Here is a 21,215-nt window from a genome sequence, read left to right as displayed (position 1 = left end):
CGCATAAAGCAGACCATTGGAGGAACTGCCCGCGGGGTATCTGATGCAGATCATGACTAATAAAAAGGGAAGACATTATTATTAATGAGGAAGGAGATTTCTACCAGGAAATCATCTCCTCGGGCAAGAACGCCGCAGAGACCGAGGTGACATGTGACGTCCCTGGTGCCTCGTATTGTGCAAAGTGAGACATGGGGCAGATGTAAGGGGGGGGGAGACAGAGAGATGGGAAAATAACAAAAATCGCTATTATTTGCTACTAATACCAGAACATATTCATTAAATCCAGGAAATCACCAGTGTCCGTTCCATCACATTATATCCTGTTTCTTATAAGGATCATTAAATACTTTTGCTCCAATTCATCTAAATGAAGCTGAAAAATGAAGCGGTATTGTGAATCGAGATTAAATATCCCCCGCCGTTATGTGTACACAGTTCCTATGTGTCTCCGTGGTAACAGACTACAAAGAAACCCTGTACGTAGTCTGATCCTACAGTCATATTCCATTCTAGCCGTTTCCCAAGGGGAGAGATGGGACAATGGCTGTACAGACTACACAGGGTTTGTTTGTAGTCTGTTACCATGGAGACACATAGGTCTGGCTATAGATTTACACACTCAAAATGGGCGAGTTTTAATCAAAACTATCTGCAAAGCGGCACCCCAAGAATTTATGGTACATACATTGCTACCGCACCAGCCATATTCCAGCAGTCACATCCATACATTTTGAAGCTGGCCACCAATCTAGAGCTGCTCTCCCGTGTAGACAGGATGTCAGTCTCTCCTGAGTGGCCGACTTCCTGTGAACTACAGGATTTCATCAGCACCTATAAAATTCCTCCGGGAAGCTTCTCAGGCATCTCCCTTCCTTACTCAGCTCCACCTTTCATGTTTCTCTGTATGTCTGTGTATAAAGTGCTGTGAAGATTTAATTTCTAAAGGGGTTCATACCATGATTAGCTGTAATTATTCCCTGACACAGCCTGTCTGTCTAGGTCTGTGAGTGCTGTGTGCAGACTCTCCAGTGTATCCTATGAGCTGCAGCTGCACACTGCTCTCCACTGTCTCCTTGTGTGCAGACTCTCCAGTGTAACCTATGAGCTGCAACTTCACACTGCTCTACACCGCTTCCTTGTGTGTTGACTCTCCAGTGTGTCCCGTGAGCTGCAACTTCACACTGCTCTCCCTTGCCTCCTGCTTGTAATAGTGGACAGGAAAAAAAACATATCACAAGCAGGTGGCAGGGGAGACAGGCTGAAGCTACATCACTTAGGATACACCGTGACTCTGCAGTGCAAGTCAGGGGGAAGCAGTTCTACGTTACTGATCTATCACCCCCCCCCCCCCCCCCTTCCTTGTCTCTGTACAGCTAGAGGCATCATGGGAAATGTAGGCTGCATTAGTGGAATCCTATCAGAGGGGGAAGAAGAAAGTAAGAGGGGAGTCTACTGCACTAAATAGCCAAATACATTTCTGTAATGGTTCTTTAAAAGGGTTGTCCAGCGTAATTAAAAAAACTAGTGCCCGGCAGGAATGCGTTTATAAATTTAAAAAGCACTCCCTCGCTTTTCAACGCACCCTCCTTTCCAGCGCCACGGCCATACTGGAAGAGAAGACGACCCATTCTTGGTCACACAAGTCCCCCATTGCCACTCACTTGCTTCAGCAATCAAGTGTGTAGAAACAGCACATCGCAATGAGGTGAGTTTTTGCACATGTGACCGCTGAGGCCACTGACTGGCTGCAGCAGTCATGTGACCAACAACAGGTCCCTGTCACTCTCAGTCCAGTGGGAAGTGCAGGGGGCTTCCTCAATGGAACAGAGGACATTTTGAAAGTTACATGTGCACTTGTGCACTTATGAATATGGGCCTTCAGCTGCCAAGTGCACATATGCCCGCACCGCTGAGAAAAATGATGTTTTAAGATATGAAAATGAGCCTCTAGGAACAATGGGGGCGTTACCATTACTCCTAGAGGCTCAGCTCTCTTTGCAACTGCCGCGCCCTCTGCACGTTGATTGACGGGACCAGGTGTGATGTTTTCACTGCCGGGCCTTATTAATCAAAGTGGAGAGGGCACGGCAGTTGCAGAGAGAGCTGAGCCTCTAGGTGTAACGGCAACGCCCCCGTTGCTCCAAGAGGCTCATTTGCATATATTAAAACATCATTTTTCTCAGCAATGGGGAACATATGAACATGAGACCAACACAGATGTCTTCAGCTGACAAGTGCACATGTAACAGGTCAGCCGGTGTCATAGGTACAAAACTGCTGACAGATGCCCTTTAACACTTACTAATAAACATGACACCAACATATAACAATAATAAAATTCACAGCATGTGACAAATCTCAGTTACAATAGAACATGTTCTCCAGTCAAAAACAAAGGGGTGCAGTAAGACAAGAAGCGGAATCCTTCTCCGTCCACTTACTTGAGAGACAAGCATTTCACTAGCAGCCGTTGCCCAAAATGTTCTTTGGGTACCTCTGGCACACTGAGACGCTCAATGGGTTCATCCTATGGACAAAAATTTAGGGTGATGTTTACATGGGGTGGTTACCAGCAGATACCACATGCAGCGCATTACAGCAGTTGGAAAGTGCACGGAATCTGCGTGAAAAACTGAGCGGTGCAAATTTTTCAGCACAGATTTTACCCGTTGTAAATGAAATTTGCAACAAATCCGCGTGAGGATTTTGCTGCATATTTTTAGCGGTGCGGGTCGTCCCTTCACATTAGGTTTCACAGACGCTAACAAGAACAGCAGCAGTGCAGCTGTGGCTCTGCATTATCTACGGGTCCGCTACCTCGTCCTGAGCTGGGTGAAGTGCAAAGAGTTCTTTATGTCGGCTCGACTTCCTTTGGTGTTCGTTTTGGTGATCGATCTCCTCGTTTGGGGTTCGGTCCAAGAGGCTTGAAAGCAAAGCGTCAGGAAGGGAGTTCTTGAGGTCGAAAATGCTGCACGCCCAACTACCCCGCGGCGTGTCATCTATAGACATGGATCTTCTCTTCAGATCATCCTGTGGAGGCAAAGATATTCATCAGATCCATCCAGACTGACACACTGTGTATTAATTATCAGAGACTCTGCGCTAATTACCTCTCTCGAGAACACCAGTCTACCAGAAGCAACTGGAAAATAATTCTGTACAAAAAAAGATTTTTTTTCCCCCCAGACTAAAACATTAACCCCTTAGTGACCACCCATACGCCTTTTTACGGCGGTCACTAAGGGGCCTTAGGCTGGGCCGCCACTTTTTTTTTTTTTACGGGGAGCAGGGAGCATGAGAGCCTGCTCTAACAGCCCGGACCGGCAGAAGTGCCGATCCAGGCTGTTTAACACTTTACTATGGCGCCTGCCGCATGTAAAGTGCTGACAGAGGGAGCGGACTCCCTCTGTCTCCCATCAGCACCCCGCAAATGCGATTGCGGGGGGCCGATGTGTGTGAAGGCTGGCTGGGGTCTCGTGTAGGCCCCAGACCAGCCTTGAGTAATTATCAGCAGGCTGCACCACTCTGGCGCAGCCTGCTGGTCAATGTCAGAATAGAACATTCACTGCCTGTGTGGATACCTAAATCTAAATAATAAATCTTTATTAGTGAACGTTAAAACCTTCAAACAGGCAGAACGCCCTGTATATCCAAGGCACTGGCCTCTAGAATATTAAATCCCCTAGTATGTATGAACTTAGATCAGGATATAGTCATCCAGTCAGGATACTATAGATATTTAGAGGTCGATAATTCTGTATCTGGGCTGACCCTTTTTTGGGGATAGGCGAAAACCATATACCATTGCTGACACGTGTGAACACTGTCCTAGGGTGTATGGTCTGTGGCCCTTGGAAATATATTCAGGTCCTATATTAGATCTGTGATACTGAGCAGAAGGTAAGTGAATCCACTCTATTAACTGCTATCACAGATCCAATGTGGGCAATGAATTGAGTGCATCTCTGAATGAAATAAATGTCTGTCGCTCAATCAATTGTATCTTCGTGCGCTCTTATTGTCGCTTGATTGAATATATCTGTTTCGCTCAACGCGTTTCTCCAGTCAGCGCTGGATCATCAGGAGCCCCAGATGCAATCAGCGATACATAGAGACAATCATTGTGGAATGTTGAAATACCATCTGACACAGTGAGATTATTCTCAACACACAATGTGTTCAGATGTGACTATCATTGATGCGCATGAAATATGCCGGTCACGGCCCCCTTACATAGTGTGAGGCCCTGTGCAAGCAAAAGTTAGCACGTGGAGGAAGAGCGCGAATCCCTCCGGCGCAGAGGGATCGCGTATACAGAGAGTATTGTGCAGGCACGTGTGGAGCAAACGTGGCCCCCAGCTGATAACGAGGAGTCGGACGCGTGGCCCCTCGTTATCAGCAGTGGATTTAGTTACCTTCTGCTCAGAATCACAGAGCTAATATAGGGCCTGAATATATTTCCAAGGGCTACAGACCATACACCCTAGGACAGTGTTCACACGTGTCAGCAATGGTATACGGTCCTCACATATACCCAAAAAAGGGTCAGCCCAGATACAGAATTGGAGGCCAGTGCCTGGGATATACAGGGCGTTCTGCCCGTTTGAAGGTTTTATCGTTCACTAATAAAGATTTATTATTTTGATTTTCATATCCACGCAGGCAGTGAATTTTTTTATACACTTTTTGGATACAGTATTGAATACCCCAATTGTTTTTGCTCAGCGATTGCTAATGTCAGAATAGCACCGATATTCCAATGCAATGCACTATAACAGGGATGGCCAACCTGCGGCTCTCCAGCTGCTGTAAAACTACAACTCCCAGCATGCCCAGACAGCCTACAGCAGGACATGGTGGGATATGTAGCTTTACAACAGCTGGAGAGTCGCAGGTTGGCCATCCCTGCACTATAGGGATAATGCATTGCTTTTTAAAATCAATCAGGATGTTATCTGTTATAGTCCCCTCGTGGGACTATTAAGTGATAAAAAAAAATAAAAAAAAAAAAAAAAAAGGAAACACATTTATTCAATAAAAAAATACAATTAAAAAATGACGCTTTTTTCCATTGAAAATACACTTTGTACTCCAAAATGATACCAATGAAAAATACAAGTCGTCTCGCAAAAATGAAGCCCTCACACAACTCCATAGAAAGAAATATAAAAAAAAGTTATGGGTTTGGGAAGCGGCAATGCAAAAACATTTTTTTCTTTATAAAAAAAAAAAAAAAAAAAGGTGTTTTATTGCAAAAAAGTATTAAAACGGAAAAAAAAACTATAAGTATTTGGTATCACAGTGGCCCAGAGAAGATATTATGTTATTTATACCGTAAAAATTTACACCATAAAATTCATAATGTAAAAACGCAGTGGTAGCATTACTGTTTTTCCCCATCTCCCTCCCAGAAACAGTTACGGTAATAAAAGTTAATCAGAAAGTTGTGAGTACCCCAAAATGGCGTCATTAAAAACTACAACTTGTCCCGCAAAAAGTAAGCCTTCATAAAGCCACAGAAAAAATAAAAAAAAGTTATAGCTCATGGAACGAGACGATGAAAAAAGGAAGAAAAATGCTTGGTCAGTAAGGCCCTAAACAGGCTGGTCACTAAGGAGTTAAAAAAAAAAAAAGTAAAGGCTAAATTTTTCCGAAAACAGCGCCGCACCTGTGCACAGGTTGTGTGTGGTATTGCAAGTCAGATGCATTACTAGATATTATTAATAGAGCCGAGCTGTAATACCAGACCCAACCTGTGGACAGGAGTGGTGCTGCTTCTGGAAAAATGCAGCCATGTTCTTGAAACCTCGGTCCTACAGGGTCTTTAATTAAAAGTAAATAAAGAAATCTGCAGCATGACGAATGCAGGCCGAATTTTCTATAACTTGATTTCTTAAAACTAAATGCTGGACCACCCCTTTACAAAAGCTTCTATTTTTTTGCTTTCAAATATGCATAGAGGTTTTTTAAAATAATTTTTCCCAGCATCTCAAAAAAAAAAAAAAAAAAAAATTATATATACACACATACATACATACATACATACATACACACACCTAAAGAATTATTAGGAACACCATACTAATACGGTGTTGGACCCCCTTTTGCCTTCAGAACTGCCTTAATTCTACGTGGCATTGATTCAGCAAGGTGCTGATAGCATTCTTTAGAAATGTTGGCCCATATTGATAGGATAGCATCTTGCAGTTGACTGAGATTTGAGGGATGCACATCCAGGGCACGAAGCTCCTGTTCCACCACATCCCAAAGATGCTCTATTGGGTTGAGATCTGGTGACTGTGAGGCCATTTTAGTCCAGTGAACTCATTGTCATGTTCAAGAAACCAATTTGAAATGATTGGAGCTTTGTGACATGGTGCATTATCCTGCTGGAAGTAGCCATCAGAGGATGGGTACATGGTGGTCATGAAGGGATGGACATGGTCAGAAACAATGCTCAGGTAGCCCGTGGCATTTAAACGATGGCCAATTGGCACTAAGGGGCCTAAAGTGTGCCCAGAAAACATCCTCCACGCCATTACACCACCACCACCAGCCTGCACAGTGGTAACAAGGCATGATGGATACATGTTCTCATTCTGTTTACACCAAATTCAGACTCTACCATTTGAATGTCTCAACAGAAATCGAGACTCATCAGACCAGGCAACATTTTTCCAGTCTTCAACAGTCCAATTTTGGTGAGCTCGTGCAAATTGTAGCCTCTTTTTCCTATTTGTAGTGGAGATGAGTGGTACCCGGTGGGGTCTTCTGCTGTTGTAGCCCTCCTGCCTCAAGGTTGTGCGTGTTGTGGCTTCACAAATGCTTTGCTGCAGACCTCGGTTGTAATGAGTGGTTATTTCAGTCAACGTTGCTCGTCTATCAGCTTGAATCAGTCGGCCCATTCTCCTCTGACCTCTAGCATCAACAAGGCATTCTCGCCCACAGGACGGCCGCATACTGGGTGTTTTTCCCTTTTCACACCATTCTTTGTAAACCCTAGAAATGGTTGTGCGTGAAAATCCCAGTAACTGAGCAGATCGTGAAATACTCAGACCGGCCCGTCTGGCACCTAACAACCATGCCACGCTCAAAATTGCATAAATCACCTTTCTTTCCCATTCTGACATTCAGTTTGGAGGTCAGGAGATTGTCTTGACCAGGACCACAACCCTACATGCATCGAAGCAACTGCCATGTGATTGGTTGACTAGATAATCGCATTAATGAGAAATAGAACAGGTGTTCCTAATAATTCTTTAGGTGAGTGTATATATATATTATTTTTATTTTTATTTTTTAATACACTTTAATTCCCCATTGTTGTTTTTTCCTTCATTCCCCATTAAACATACATACTGAGTATTTTAGGTTTATCGTTCCATCTGCCCCCCCCCCCCCCCTTGATACATTGGACACAATTTTAGAAAATCATGAATTTGAGCTTTTCAACACAACTGATAACCCCCGACCCCACTGTGCACCACATAGCTGAACCGCATCTGACCACTATGACGAGGATGGAGCAACGGCTAGCTGGCACAAAATATAAGATCGCGACGGCTCACCTGTTCATCCTGATAACTGCTGCACTCTGGCCCTTCGTCTGACTCAAAGACCTGCTTAGGAAGACCCTTCTGCCGCTCCTTCTGCTTGTCCAAGGTGTTGGGGTTGAAGCCTGTGCCCAGCTTGTGGTATCTGTCACATAGAAAAATGGTTCAGTTTCCTGCTCTCTCTTTCCCCACATGCTTTACACTGCAGCTCTGCATGTTCAGGGCAGACTGGTTGCTGAAGCTGCCGTTGTTCGAGCAACTACTGCGCCTCAGTATAGGGGGCTCCCTTTATTGTAGCGGGCCATGAACTCTGACAATTTGCCAATAAACTGATGGGGTAATTATGTTGGGGAAATTTATGGACCTGACCGGCTGGATTGCCACCTATCAAATGACTAACTTATCTCACAGATAAGGGGCGCCAGAGATTATATATGCCGATTAACTCCTTCTACCAAAATTATGAAACATTGTGTCAAGTCAAAAATCTATATTAACTGGGAGGCGGGGAGATTTTTGTCTACAGAGAGGGTTTTCCATTATGATGTCCTAATGCAGGGATGCTCAACCTGCGGCCCTCCAGCTGTTGTAAAACTACAACTCCTACCATGCCCTGCTGTAGGCTGTCCAGGCATGCTGGGAGTTGTAGTTTTGCAACAGCTGGAGGGCCGCAGGTTAGGAATCCCTGTCCTAATGGAATTGATTTAGGGTCCCGTACTCATTCCACATGGTTGAATGACGCTATACGCAGGCTCAGTCCGTACGTCACTTACTTCCTGTTGACGATGGCCCAGTCCTCGGTGTAGCTTCGCACACAGTCCTTGACATGCGGCTCCATTTCACTAAGAGAAGCAACAAAACAAGTAATAAAACCACGCAGGCTCTACATATACAATGTGTCGGTACTTATATCCATGGCTGACCACCGGCCAGGCTCTAGCTTAGGGTCCTTTCAATCCGGAACGAGTGCGATAAAGCAAACGGATCAGCACTCGTTTGAAAGGCCCATCAACACAGGCCAAAGCAAACCTATGGGGAATGAATGATCGTTAGTACGATCATTCACCTCTCAAACCGTTTGCATACTGTCAGCATCACATGGCAGCAGTTTTCAATAGCCCCGCCCATGTTCACCATTACCTCTCCTCCGGCACGGACGAGACCACCGTCCGGCATTCTCTCGGCATGTAGACAACTTCCACATCGTCATTAGGAAATTCATACAGATCTCTTAAGGGGCCGGAGTCAGCGATTATAGGATGACTGGTGAGATACTCTTCAAAATCCACAGGGTCGACCACTTCAGTAAGAGGGACCTGTAAAAAAATAAAACACACACAAATGACAGAGGAATTATAACTTATAGTTACCGCAGGTATGGCAAGTGCCGTAATATAGATGCACAGCTCCACCCATGACAAGAGAGCAAGCGAGGAAACTTACCGAGGCATGGTGTGATCCTCCGACGCTCAGGTTTTTGTGGAGCTGTGGGGAGCCATATTGTCCTGAGATTTGTTTGCGTACCTCTGCGGCCACAGTCCTGAAAAAAATAATAATAATAATTAAATGAAAAAAAAAAAATCTAGCTTCTGCTCAGTACACTGTATAATTTCCAGCACCACTGCCGCCCCAAAACAGCTAACTGGTGGGAGTGCCAGAAGTCAGACCGATATATCAATGACCTCTCCTGAGGGTCTGTAGCTCAGAGGACCCCTTTAAGTTACTAATATGGCATCATCTGTGTCAGAAGTTTGGATGCAACTTGCACTAAAAAGGTGGAGTACATATACAGTCGTGGCCAAAAGTTTTGAGAATGACACAAATATTAGTTTTCACAAAGTTTGCTGCTAAACTGCATTTAGATCTTTGTTTCAGTTGTTTCTGTGATGTAGTGAAATATAATTACACGCACTTCATACGTTTCAAAGGCTTTTATCGACAATTACATGACATTTATGCAGAGTCAGTATTTGCAGTGTTGGCCCTTCTTTTTCAGGACCTCTGCAATCCGACTGCGCATGCTCTCAATCAACTTCTGGGCCAAGTCCTGACTGATAGCAACCCATTCTTTCATAGTCACTTCTTGGAGTTTGTCAGAATTAGTGGGTTTTTGTTTGTCCACCCGCCTCTTGAGGATTGACCACAAGTTCTCAATGGGATTAAGATCTGGGGAGTTTCCAGGCCATGGACCCAAAATGTCAACGTTTGGTCCCCGAGCCACTTAGTTATCACTTTTGCCTTATGGCACGGTGCTCCATCGTGCTGGAAAATGCATTGTTCTTCACCAAACTGTTGTTGGATTGTTGGAAGAAGTTGCTGTTGGAGGGTGTTTTGGTGCCATTCTTTATTCATGGCTGTGTTTTTGGGGAAAATTGTGAGTGAGCCCACTCCCTTGGATGAGAAGCAACCCCACACATGAATGGTCTCAGGAGGCTTTACTGTTGGCATGACACAGGACTAACGGTAGCGCTCACCTTTTCTTCTCCAGGACAAGCCTTTTTCCTGATGCCCCAAACAATCGGAAAGAGGCTTCATCGGAGAATATGACTTTGCCCCAGTCCTCAGCAGTCCATTCACCATATTTTCTGCAGAAGATCAATCTGTCCCTGATGTTTTTTTGGAGAGAAGTGGCTTCTTTGCTGCCCTACTTGACACCAGGCCATCTTCCAAAAGTCTTGGCCTCACTGTGCGTGCAGATGCGCTCACACCTGCCTGCTGCCATTCCTGAGCAAGCGCTGCACTGGTGGCACTCCGATCCCGCAGCTGAATCCTCTTTAGGAGACGATCCTGCCGCTTGCTGGACTTTCTTGGACGCCCTGAAGCCTTCTTAACAAGAATTGAACCTCCTTCCTTGAAGTTCTTGATGATCCTATAAATTGTTGATTGAGGTGCCATCTTAGTAGCCACAATATCCTTGCCTGTGAAGCCATTTTTATGCAACGCAATGATGGCTGCACGCGTTTCTTTGCAGGTCACCATGGTTAACAATGGAAGAACAAGGATTTCAAGCATCACCCTCAATTTAACAGGTCAAGTCTGCCATTTTAACCCAATCAGCCTGACATAATGATCTCCAGCCTTGTGCTCGTCAACATTCTCACCTGAGTTAACAAGACGATTACTGAAATGATCTCAGCAGGTCCTTTAATGACAGCAATGAAATGCAGTGGAAAGGTTTTTTGGGGATTAAGTTAATTTTCATGGCAAAGAAGGACTATGCAATTCATCTGATCACTCTTCATAACATTCTGGAGTATATGCAAATTGCTATTATAAAAACTTAAGCAGCAACTTTTTCAATTTCCAATATTTATGTAATTCTCAAAACTTTTGGCCACGACTGTAGTTAAAGTTTCAAAAAGTAGCTTATAAAGGGAGTCTGTCAGAAGTTTTGACCACGCTAAACTGCTGACAGCCCTAGGTGGTGGAGAACAGTAGAAACTAGAAACATAACATTTTTTTGAGATGTTAGTTGCAGGAGTAGTGTGAATATGAAGTTTTATTCTGCCAGATTCTGCTCAGGCAAGTGCCCAGGAGGTTGCCCTTTGGTTGAGCTGCTTCCCAGTCCCTCCCCTCTGCTCTGAGTGACAGCTGTAGTGGTCTTCTGGTTGGATGCTACAGCTGCCACTCAGAGCAGAGGGGAGGAGCTGGGAGGCAGTTCAATGAAGAGCACTTCACAGTGAAGCAGAACCTGGCAGAATAAGGCTACTTTCACACTATCGGCAGCCTTCTCTAGCAGGCTGTTCCGGTGGGTGAACAGCCTGTCGGATCAGTGCTGCCGCTAGTGTACACGTGCCCCCGGACTACCGCTCTGGCCTCAATGACTATAATGGGAATGGGCCAGAGTTCCGGCAGCAGCACGGCAAACATGCCGAGAGGCGGCAGGAATAAAACTACAACATGTCATAGTTTTATTCCAGCCGCCTCTCGGCATGTTTGCCGTGCTGCCGCCAGAACTCTGCCGCGCCGCGCCCCCCCCCCCCCCCCCCCCACTATAGTGAATAGGGCTGGAGTGGACCTCTGGCAGCACGGATCCGGCAGACTGTTCACCCGCCGGAACAGCCTGCCGGAGAAGGCTGCCATTATTGTAAAAGTATCCTTAAACTTCATATTCACACTACTCCTGATCTCCTACTTAGTGCTGTCAGTAGTTTAGCATGGTCAAAACCGCTTACTCCCATTAAACAATCGAAAATGTTATGCCAGTGTGAACAGAGCCATATACATATGTGAGAGCTTTGGATTTTAGGCATGGTGGCCCTTTAAATGGTATTTACTCTTACAAGAAGCAATTATCTCCAGTCCAAATCTCTGCGTCTGATATTTATGCATTAACAGATTAATATTAATAGCGACATTCTGAGATTCATAAAAAGCGTAGGCGGAGGAACCTGAGAGCGGCAGAACATGCCCACCGGCTATCCTGGCTCCGCGTGCAAAATATCTTTGGAGGAAAAATGCAGCAGCAACAAAGAAGTCAATAGATCTTTGTGTGAAGTGACTGATGGAATCCGTCCGCCAGCTCAGATGACGAATGACCGAGCAGCGCATATTTACAGAAAATGCTGTAATATATGGAAAATCACATCTAACAGCAGGAAGGCGATCACAAAACTGAGCTTTAGCTTCATATCCCTGAGATCCCTCGCATATCAACTTAAAGGGGCGTTGTATCAAGTACAGCGATAAAGAAATGGTGTCTCAAGGTTACGTCTTATTGGGGTACAGCAATATCTCCAGAGATAGGACAGTGACGTAGAGGAGTGTGAACGGTACCAGCATAGGACACTTAACCCACTGTGACCTGATTAGATGATTGGCCCTAGGACACTGACCCCACATAGGTGAACGGATGATGGTCTACAGGGGCCTGACACCACATAGGTGACTTCGTGTCCAGCCCCACACTGGTGAAGTGATAACTGTTTATAGAAGACTGATCCCATATAGGTGGCCTCATGTTCAGCCCCAGTACCCTGATCCCACATAGGCGGTCTCATGTTCAGCCCCAGTACCCTGATCCCACATAGGTGGCCTCATGTTCAGCCCCAGTACCCTGATCCCACATAGGTGGCCTCATGTTCAGCCCCAGTACCCTGATCCCACATAGGTAGCCTCATGTCCAGCCCTAGTATCCCGATTCCACATAGGTAGCCTCATGTCCAGTCCTAGTACCCCGATCCCACATAGGTAGCCTCATGTTCAGCCCAGTACCCTGATCCCACATGGGTGGCCTCATGTTCAGCCCCAGTACCCTGATCCCACATAGGTGGCCTCATGTTCAGCCCTGGTAACCAGATCCCAAAAAGATGGCCTCATGTTCAGCCCCAGAACACTGATCCCACCTAGGTGGCCTCATGTTCAGCCCAGTACCCTGATCCCACATGGGTGGCCTCATGTTCAGCCCCAGAACACTGATCCCACATAGGTGGCCTCGTGTTCAGCCCAGTACCCTGATCCCACATAGGTGGCCTCCTATTCAGCCCAGTACCCTGATCCCACATAGGCGGCCTCATGTTCAGCCCAGTACCCTGATCCCATATAGGCAGCCTCATGTCCAGCCCTAGTATCCCGATTCCACATAGGTAGCCTCATGTTCAGCCCAGTACCCTGATCCCACATAGGTGGCCTCATGTACAGCCCAGTACCCTGATCCCACATAGGTGGCCTCGTGTTCAGCCCAGTACCCTGATCCCACATAGGTGGCCTCCTATTCAGCCCAGTTCCTTGATCCCACATAAGTGGCCTCATATTCAGTCCCAAAACACTGATCCCACATAGGTGGCCTCGTGTACAGCCCAGTACCCTAATCCCACATAGGTGGCCTCATGTACAGCCCAGCACCCTAATCCCACATAGGTGGCCTCATGTTCAGCCCAGTTCCCTGATCCCACATAGGTGGCCTCCTATTCAGCCCAGTACCTTGATCCCACATAAGAGGCCTCATATTCAGTCCCAAAACACTGATCCCACATAGGTGGCCTCATGTTCAGCCCCAGAACACTGATCCCACATAGGTGGCCTCATGTACAGCCCAGTACCCTGATCCCACATAGGCGGCCTCATGTTCAGCCCAGTACCCTGATCCCACATAGATGGCTTGTATATAATTGCCACAGGGACTGTACTGCCCTGCGTGTTGCACCCTTCCCTTTCTGATATCATACTGGGCAGAAACACTGGAAGATAATGCAGTAGGTTTACATGAAGTCCTGTGTGTAAACACATTGAGGGATACAACCGTGACACTCTCAGCTCTGCTGCATCTGTACATGTAAATCAAGGACTGGGAATAGCATAAATATATAGTGCACAGAGCTCAGTCTTAGTAAACAGGATATGTATTTTAAGCCAGTATATGAGTCAGTATATGATGGAACTGGGGCGGCTAATACGAGGAGTGGGGTGTAACCACCGAGCCATGCGCCTCAATCACAGCCTGTCGGGGAGGTCATATGCGTTAAATAAAAGGGATGTGAAACTGGGGACCTTTACCCGCTGTTATGGGGATGGATGCAGGATGGGTACAATAAAGCTTTTATATACAAGACCTATGAGCCGCAGGCTGTCAGGGCATGCTGGGAGTTATAGTTTCTCAACAACTGGATAGCCACAGATGTGTCATACTCCATGCAACACAATCCTGGTGCATCTCTTCTTATAACTATGAATTATGCTGTTCCTCTGTTATGCCTCCTAGAAATGTATGCATAAACCTTACACCCATGCGCCACTCCATTCAAAGATTTCCAAGAGGCATAAAAGAGATGAAGTCATTTCTATATTAAGGACTGTGGACAATTGCGGTACGCACACTACCCGTGTTTTGCATATCCGCCAAATCCATACGGTCGTGTGCATGAGGGCTAAGAGGGCCGGAGTGTCCGCGGGAAAGAAAAAAACCCATCAGGTGACCTACCTCTTGTGTCACGTGACCAAAAGGAATGATGCAAGGGGGCAGGTCACCACTGCAGCCAGTCTTTGGCATCACAATGGATGCTGACAGCGGGGGACCCAAGGCCTGCAGTGACGGCAGAGAAGCGAAGGAGCCGGGACCCAGCAGCGAGGAGCAGGTAGGTATCCCTCCCTCTGCAGGTCTGGCCACAAGAGGTGGTCTGCCAAAAGTACCCCAGAAGATGAACAACCCCTTTAAGTCCACTGCCCTGATGTACACAAGAGGGACTCAGGGATCCACGTTCTTAAGATTGCTGGGGGTCCAACGGTTGGCCCCCCAGAGATTACACACCTACACCCATCCTTGTGGTACAGGTGATAAACGCTGTTTGTGGAATACACCCCAACCAACTACAATAACATAAATCCGCTACATAAAAAGTAACTTTGTAAATGCACTATGATACATTGTAATAAACTAGAAAGAACAAGATCTATTGGGGATTTCTCAGAAGGTCAACCAATAAAATGACAGCAACCAGAGATCTTGAAAATAAAGCAAAAATTTCAGATACCCCCTCAATGATAGGCCTCTTTCACACTTGCGTTGTCCGGATCCGGCATGCACTCCACTTGCCGAAATTACACGCCGGATCCGAAAAAACGCAAGTGAACTGAAAGCATTTGAAGACGGATCCGTCTTCAAACTGCGTTCAGTGTTACTATGGCAGCCAGGACGCTATTAAAGTCCTGGTTGCCATAGTAGGAGCAGGGGAGCTGTATACTTACCGTCCGTGCGGCTCCCCGGGCGCTCCAGAGTGACGTCAGAGCGCCCCATGCGCATGGATGACGTGCCATGCGATCACGTGATCCATGCGCGTGGGGCGCCCCGACGTCACTCTGGAGCGCCCCGGGAGCCGCACGGACGGTAAGTATGCTGCTCCCCTGCTCCCCGCTACACTTTACCATGGCTGCCAGGACTTTAGCGTCCCGGCAGCCATGGTAACCATTCAGAAAAAGCTAAACGTCGGATCCGGTAATGCGCCGAAACGACGTTTAGCTTAAGGCCGGATCCGGATCGATGCCTTTCAATGGGCATTCATTCCGGATCCGGCCTTGCGGCAAGTCTTCAGGATTTTTGGCCGGAGCAAAAAGCGCAGCATGCTGCGGTATTTTCTCCGGCCAAAAAACTTTCCGGTCCGGAACTGAAGACATCCTGATGCATCCTGAACGGATTTCTCTCCATTCAGAATGCATTAGGATAAAACTGATCAGGATTCTTCCGGCATAGAGCCCCGACGACGGAACTCTATGCCGGAAGAAAAGAACGCAGGTGTGAAAGAGCCCTATGAGAATGATGATAATACTGAAAACAAAAGCAAAAAACAAATCTAGGACACAACTGTCTTCACGCCTGACTGACCGCTCATTTACGCTGCATCAACAGTTTCAAGCAAATTACTATAACGATGAACGCGGCGTGACAATGATCACTGCTCTCCCCCAACATCGCTGGAGCCGGGGGCGACACAAAGCCTGGCATCTCTGAGGCTGGCACTGTGCATCGGTCACCAGTTCAAGGTCTGACTGGTCCATCAGGCGTCCCAACAGTAGAGCAGAGATATGACCAGAAATACAGTATATCTCCACAGGAGGAGTAACAAGATACACATAGATGGAAAGCTTTTAAAGGTGTCAGTGCATCCCCTTTCCTACTAGGCCCCTGTGCAGCAGACCTGATCGCACAAATGGCATATCCAACCCTGTGAGTGCAGCTCTGGAGTATAATACAGGATGTAACTCAGGATCAGTACAGGAAAAGTAATGTATGTACACAGTGACTGCACCAGCAGAATAGTGAGTGCAGCTCTGGAGTATAATACAGGATGTAACTCAGGATCAGTACAGGATAAGTAATGTATGTACACAGTGACTCCACCAGCAGAATAGTGAGTGCAGCTCTGGAGTATAATACAGGATGTAACTCAGGATCAGTACAGGATAAGTAATGTATGTACACAGTGACTGCACCAGCAGAATAGTGAGTGCAGCTCTGGAGTATAATACAGGATGTAACTCAGGATCAGTACAGGATAAATAATGTATGTACACAGTGACTGCACCAGCAGAATAGTGAGTGCAGCTCTGGAGTATAATACAGGATGTAACTCAGGATCAGTACAGGATAAGTAATGTATGTACACAGTGACTGCACCAGCAGAATAGTGAGTGCAGCTCTGGAGTATGGCCCCATGCACACGGCCGTTGTTCACGGCCGTGTGCGGGCCGTGGAACCGCGGCCTGGATCCCTTCCTGTGAGCTGGAGCACACGGCGTCACTGGTTGCTAGGACGCCGTGCGCCCCCTGCTGCCGGCACAGTACAGTAATACACTGGTATAGATCGTACCAGTGTATTACTGTTCTGTGCCGGCAGCAGGGAGCGCACGGCGTCATAGCAACCAGTGACGCCGTGCGCTCCTGCTCTCAGGAAGGGATCCAGGCCGCGGTTCCACGGCCCGCACACGGCCGTGAACAACGGCCGTGTGCATGGGGCCTATAATACAGGATGTAACTCAGGATCAGTACAGGATAAGTAATGTATGTACACAGTGACTGCACCAGCAGAATAGTGAGTGCAGCTCTGGAGTATAATACAGGATAAGTAATGTAAAGTATGTAAACACAATTTGACAATTATTTTGTCACATAAATTCCAAGCTATTAAACCATTATATCCTCTATTTCTAGGAAACAACTACTATGAAAACCCAGTACATATGAGTGTGGAATCTGCCCCCATCACTGTGCTCATCCTTGGTAGTGATTTTTTACTAAATCCCCTCGCCCAATAACACAGATATTTACTGTATTCTGGCAGCCGCTCAACTCTTTATGACTAATGTGTATGGAATGAAGACTGAAAGATATCACCTGATGATACACAGCCGGGAGCAGGAAACCACACAGCACTGTTCTGTGCTTATACAGGATTATTATAACTGTACAGTGAAGTCCGTTACCCGAGTTCCATCCTGTATTATACTCCAGAGCTGCACTCACTATTCTGCTGGTGGAGTCACTGTGTACATACATTACTTATCCTGAGTTACATCCTGTATTATACTCCAGAGCTGCACTCACTATTCTCCTGGTGCAGTCACTGTACATACATTACTTATCCTGTACTGATCGTGAGTTACATCCTGTATTATACCCAAGAGCTGCAATCACTATTCTGCTGGTGCGCTCACTGTGTACATACATTACATTACTTATCCTGTACTGATCCTGAGTTACATCCTGTATTATACTCCAGAGCTGCACTCACTATTCAGCTGGTGCAGTCACTGTGTACATACATTACTTATCCTGTACTGATCCTGAGTTACATCCTGTATTATACTCCAGAGCTGCACTCACTATTCTGCTGGTGCAGTCACTGTGTACATACATTACTTATCCTGTACTGATCCCGAGTTACATCCTGTATTATACTCCAGAGCTGCACTCACTATTCTGCTGGTGCAGTCACTGTGTACATCCTGCACTTTACTCACTATTCCCAGTATTAGTCCAGTATGTAGAACATGGCTGCACTGTTGCTGTACATTATATTTTGTAGTGGCTGAGAACAGAGACTAGGCTGCATTCACTTGCTCTTCAGATGCAGAGCAGACAGCGTGCAGTCTCAGGTCCCAGTTCAGACCTGTCAATAAACCTGATACAAGCAGTAATTATATAAAGCCCTCAGAACAATTATTACCTATTGTATTACCCACACCTGCCCGGGCGCACGCCTACAACAGGCCGGACTGGCCCTACAGGCTTCCCCCCCAACCTGCAGCTATCACAGCGTGCCAGGAGCAGTCAGAGAGCCACAGGATGGAGACATCAACGAACCAATCAGATGCTCCCGGCGGCCATGACAGGAAGAACTTCCAGAGGCACCCAACAATACAGAGCAGTGACAGATCTCTGGGTGCAGTGCTCACTGCTCCTGGGTGACGACGGATAACATGAGCCCCAATATGTCAGCAAAACAGTCAGAGAACGGCAGGAGAAAGGAGCCCCCCCAATGTGAGCAGAAGACCAGATGAGCCCCCTAATAAGAGTTCTGAGTGACAATAACACTAATAATAATTGGTGCCAGAAAAACGTTAACGAGCTGAGATTCGGCATGGACTTGATTATTAGTATCTGGGGTTATTACAGGGGTGTCATATTTTTGGGGTTCAGGTATCAGGGGGCAGTTCTTATACAGGGGTGTTATATTCTAGGGAACAGGTATTAGGCCCCTTTCACACGAGCGTGGCGGATTAGGTCCGGATGCGTTCAGTGAAACTCGCACCATTTTGCCAGCAAGTTCAGTCAGTTTTGTCTGCGATTACGTTCAGTTGTTCAGTTTTTTCTGCGCGGGTGCAATGCATTTTGATGCATTTTTCACTCGCGTGATAAAAAACGGAAGGTTTACAAACAACATCTCCTAGCAACCATCAGTGAAAAACGCATCACATCCGCACTTGCTTGCGGATGCAATGCGTTTTTCACTGAAGCGCCATTCACTTCTATGGGGCCAGGGCTGCGTGAAAAACACAGAATATAGAACATGCTGTGATTTTCACGCAACGCAGAACTGATGCGTGATAGATAGCGCTCATGTACACAGCCCCATTGAAATGAATGGGTCAGAATTTAGTACTGGTGCTATGCGTTCACGTCACGCATTGCACCCGCGCGGGAAAACTCGTTCATGTGAAAGGGGTCTTAGGGTCTGGGTTATTATTTGGGGTGGGATATATGGGGTGCAGGTTCTGGGGCCATCATTGGGGTGGGGTATTTAGGGGTGCAGGGTCTGGGGCTGTTATTGGGGTGGGGTATTTAGGGGTGCAGGGTCCGGGGCTATTAGTGGGGTGGGGTATTTGGGGATGCAGGGTCTGGGGCTGTTATTGGGGAGGGGTATTTGGGGATGCAGGGTCCGGGGCTATTATTGGGATGGGGTATTTAGGGGTGCAGGGTCTGGGGCTATTATTGGGGTGGGGTATTTGGGGATGCAGGGTCTGGGGCTATTATTGAGGTGGTGTATTTAGGGGTGCCGGGTCTGGGGCTATTATTGAGGTGGTGTATTTAGGGGTGCCATGTCTGGTGCTAGTATTAGGGTGGGGTATTTGGGGGTGCAGGGTCTGGGGCTATTATTGAGGTGGGGTATTTAGGAGTGCAGGGTCTGGCGCTAGTATTAGGGTGGGGTATTTGGGGGTGCAGGGTCCGGGGCTGTTATTGGGGTGGGGTATTTGGGGATGCAGGGTCTGTGGCTATAACTGGGGTGGGGTATTTGGGGATGCAGGGTCCGGGCTGTTATTGGGGTGGGGTATTTGGGGATGCAGGGTCCGGGCTGTTATTGGGGTGGGGTATTTGGGGATGCAGGGTCTGTGGCTGTTATTGGGGTGGGGTATTTGGGGATGCAGGGTCTGTGGCTATTACTGGGGTGGGGTATTTGGGGATGCAGGGTCCAGGGCTGTTAATAGGGTGGGGTATTTGGGGGTGCAGGGTCTGTTGCTATTACTGGGGTGGGGTATTTGGGGATGCAGGGTCCGGGCTGTTATTGGGGTGGGGTGGGGTATTTGGGGATGCAGGGTCTGTGGCTATTACTGGGGTGGGGTATTTGGGGATGCAGGGTCTGTGGCTATTACTGGGGTGGGGTATTTGAGGATGCAGGGTCCAGGGGTATTTAGGGGTGCAGGGTCTGGCACTAGTATTAGGGGTGGGGTATTTGGGGGTGCAGGGTCCGGGGCTATAACTGGGGTGGGGTATTTGGGGATGCAGGGTCCAGGGCTGTAATAGGGGTGGGGTATTTGGGGGTGCAGGGTCTGGCACTAGTAATAGGGTGGGGGTATTTAGGGTGCAGGGTCTGGCACTAGTAATGGGGTGGGGTATTTAGGGGTGCAGGGTCCAGGGCTATTATAGGGTGGGGTATTTGGGGGTTCAGGGTCTGTGGCTGTTATTGGGGTGGGGGTATTTGGGGATGCAGGGTCTGGCACTAGTAATAGGGTGGGGTATTTGGGGGTGCAGGGTCCAGGGCTGTTATAGGGGTGGGGTATTTGGGGGTGCAGGGTCTGGCACTAGTAATAGGGTGGGGTATTTGGGGGTGCAGGGTCTGGCACTAGTAATAGGGTGGGGTATTTGGGGGTGCAGGTTCCGGGGTCCCCGGCACAGACACACTGGAGCTCGGCACAGGGCCCTTCCCTCCCCCACGGCTTCTCCCCGCACACAATGCCCTGAGCCCGGCCTGACAGGCAGCGGTGGGGTGGGGGCCCGGCCAGGCCTGTCAGCCGGAGCGGAGCCTGGGAATCCCCCCGGCCCTGCCCTTTCTCCCCGGAATTCCCGGCAGGCTGTGAGGCGGGAGATAACGGCCGCCCCCGGTTACCTGCTGATCTTCTGGGCGAAGGCGCGGCGCTCGGCCATGTCCGCCACTCGGTGCGGCTCCCGGCGGAGGGAAGATCGGGAGCGCTGGGAAGCGGAGTGCGCGCTGCCGCGGAGGAATACGGCTGCCGGCTACCGTAATGTCCGGAGGAGACGCGCACAGGGCGCAGAGGAGACCTCCTGATCTGGGATGTCCTCTACATAATAATGTACAATACACTGTAATAAAAATACACATTATATTATCATCATGTAATAATGTATAATACACAATATATTATCATCATGGAACACACTGTAATAATAATGTATAATACATAATCTTATATATAAAGCTGAGTGTATGTA

The 21,215-nt window shown here is 47.5% G+C and overlaps 1 protein-coding gene across 7 annotated transcripts in view; it reads right to left on the bottom strand.

Moving 5' to 3' along the window:
* DOCK7 (dedicator of cytokinesis 7) overlaps positions 1–20,986 on the bottom strand; it is a 143,157-nt gene extending 122,171 nt beyond the window's left edge. For all 7 annotated transcript variants that reach the window (XM_044301167.1, XM_044301168.1, XM_044301169.1 and 4 more), the window contains exons 1-7: positions 20,872–20,986; positions 9,000–9,096; positions 8,697–8,872; positions 8,330–8,398; positions 7,572–7,701; positions 2,821–3,033; positions 2,445–2,530 (exon numbers count right to left, since the gene is read on the bottom strand). In XM_044301167.1, the coding sequence (XP_044157102.1) occupies positions 2,445–2,530; positions 2,821–3,033; positions 7,572–7,701; positions 8,330–8,398; positions 8,697–8,872; positions 9,000–9,096; positions 20,872–20,909 (809 nt within the window). In that variant the 5' untranslated portion in view covers positions 20,910–20,986. The remainder of the gene's footprint in view (positions 1–2,444; positions 2,531–2,820; positions 3,034–7,571; positions 7,702–8,329; positions 8,399–8,696; positions 8,873–8,999; positions 9,097–20,871) is intronic.
* Positions 20,987–21,215: the final 229 nt, after the last annotated feature.

The sequence above is a fragment of the Bufo gargarizans genome, chromosome 7, assembly GCF_014858855.1.
Source record: "Bufo gargarizans isolate SCDJY-AF-19 chromosome 7, ASM1485885v1, whole genome shotgun sequence".
NCBI lineage: Eukaryota > Metazoa > Chordata > Amphibia > Anura > Bufonidae > Bufo > Bufo gargarizans.
This window is presented reverse-complemented; position numbering and strand designations above follow the sequence as displayed.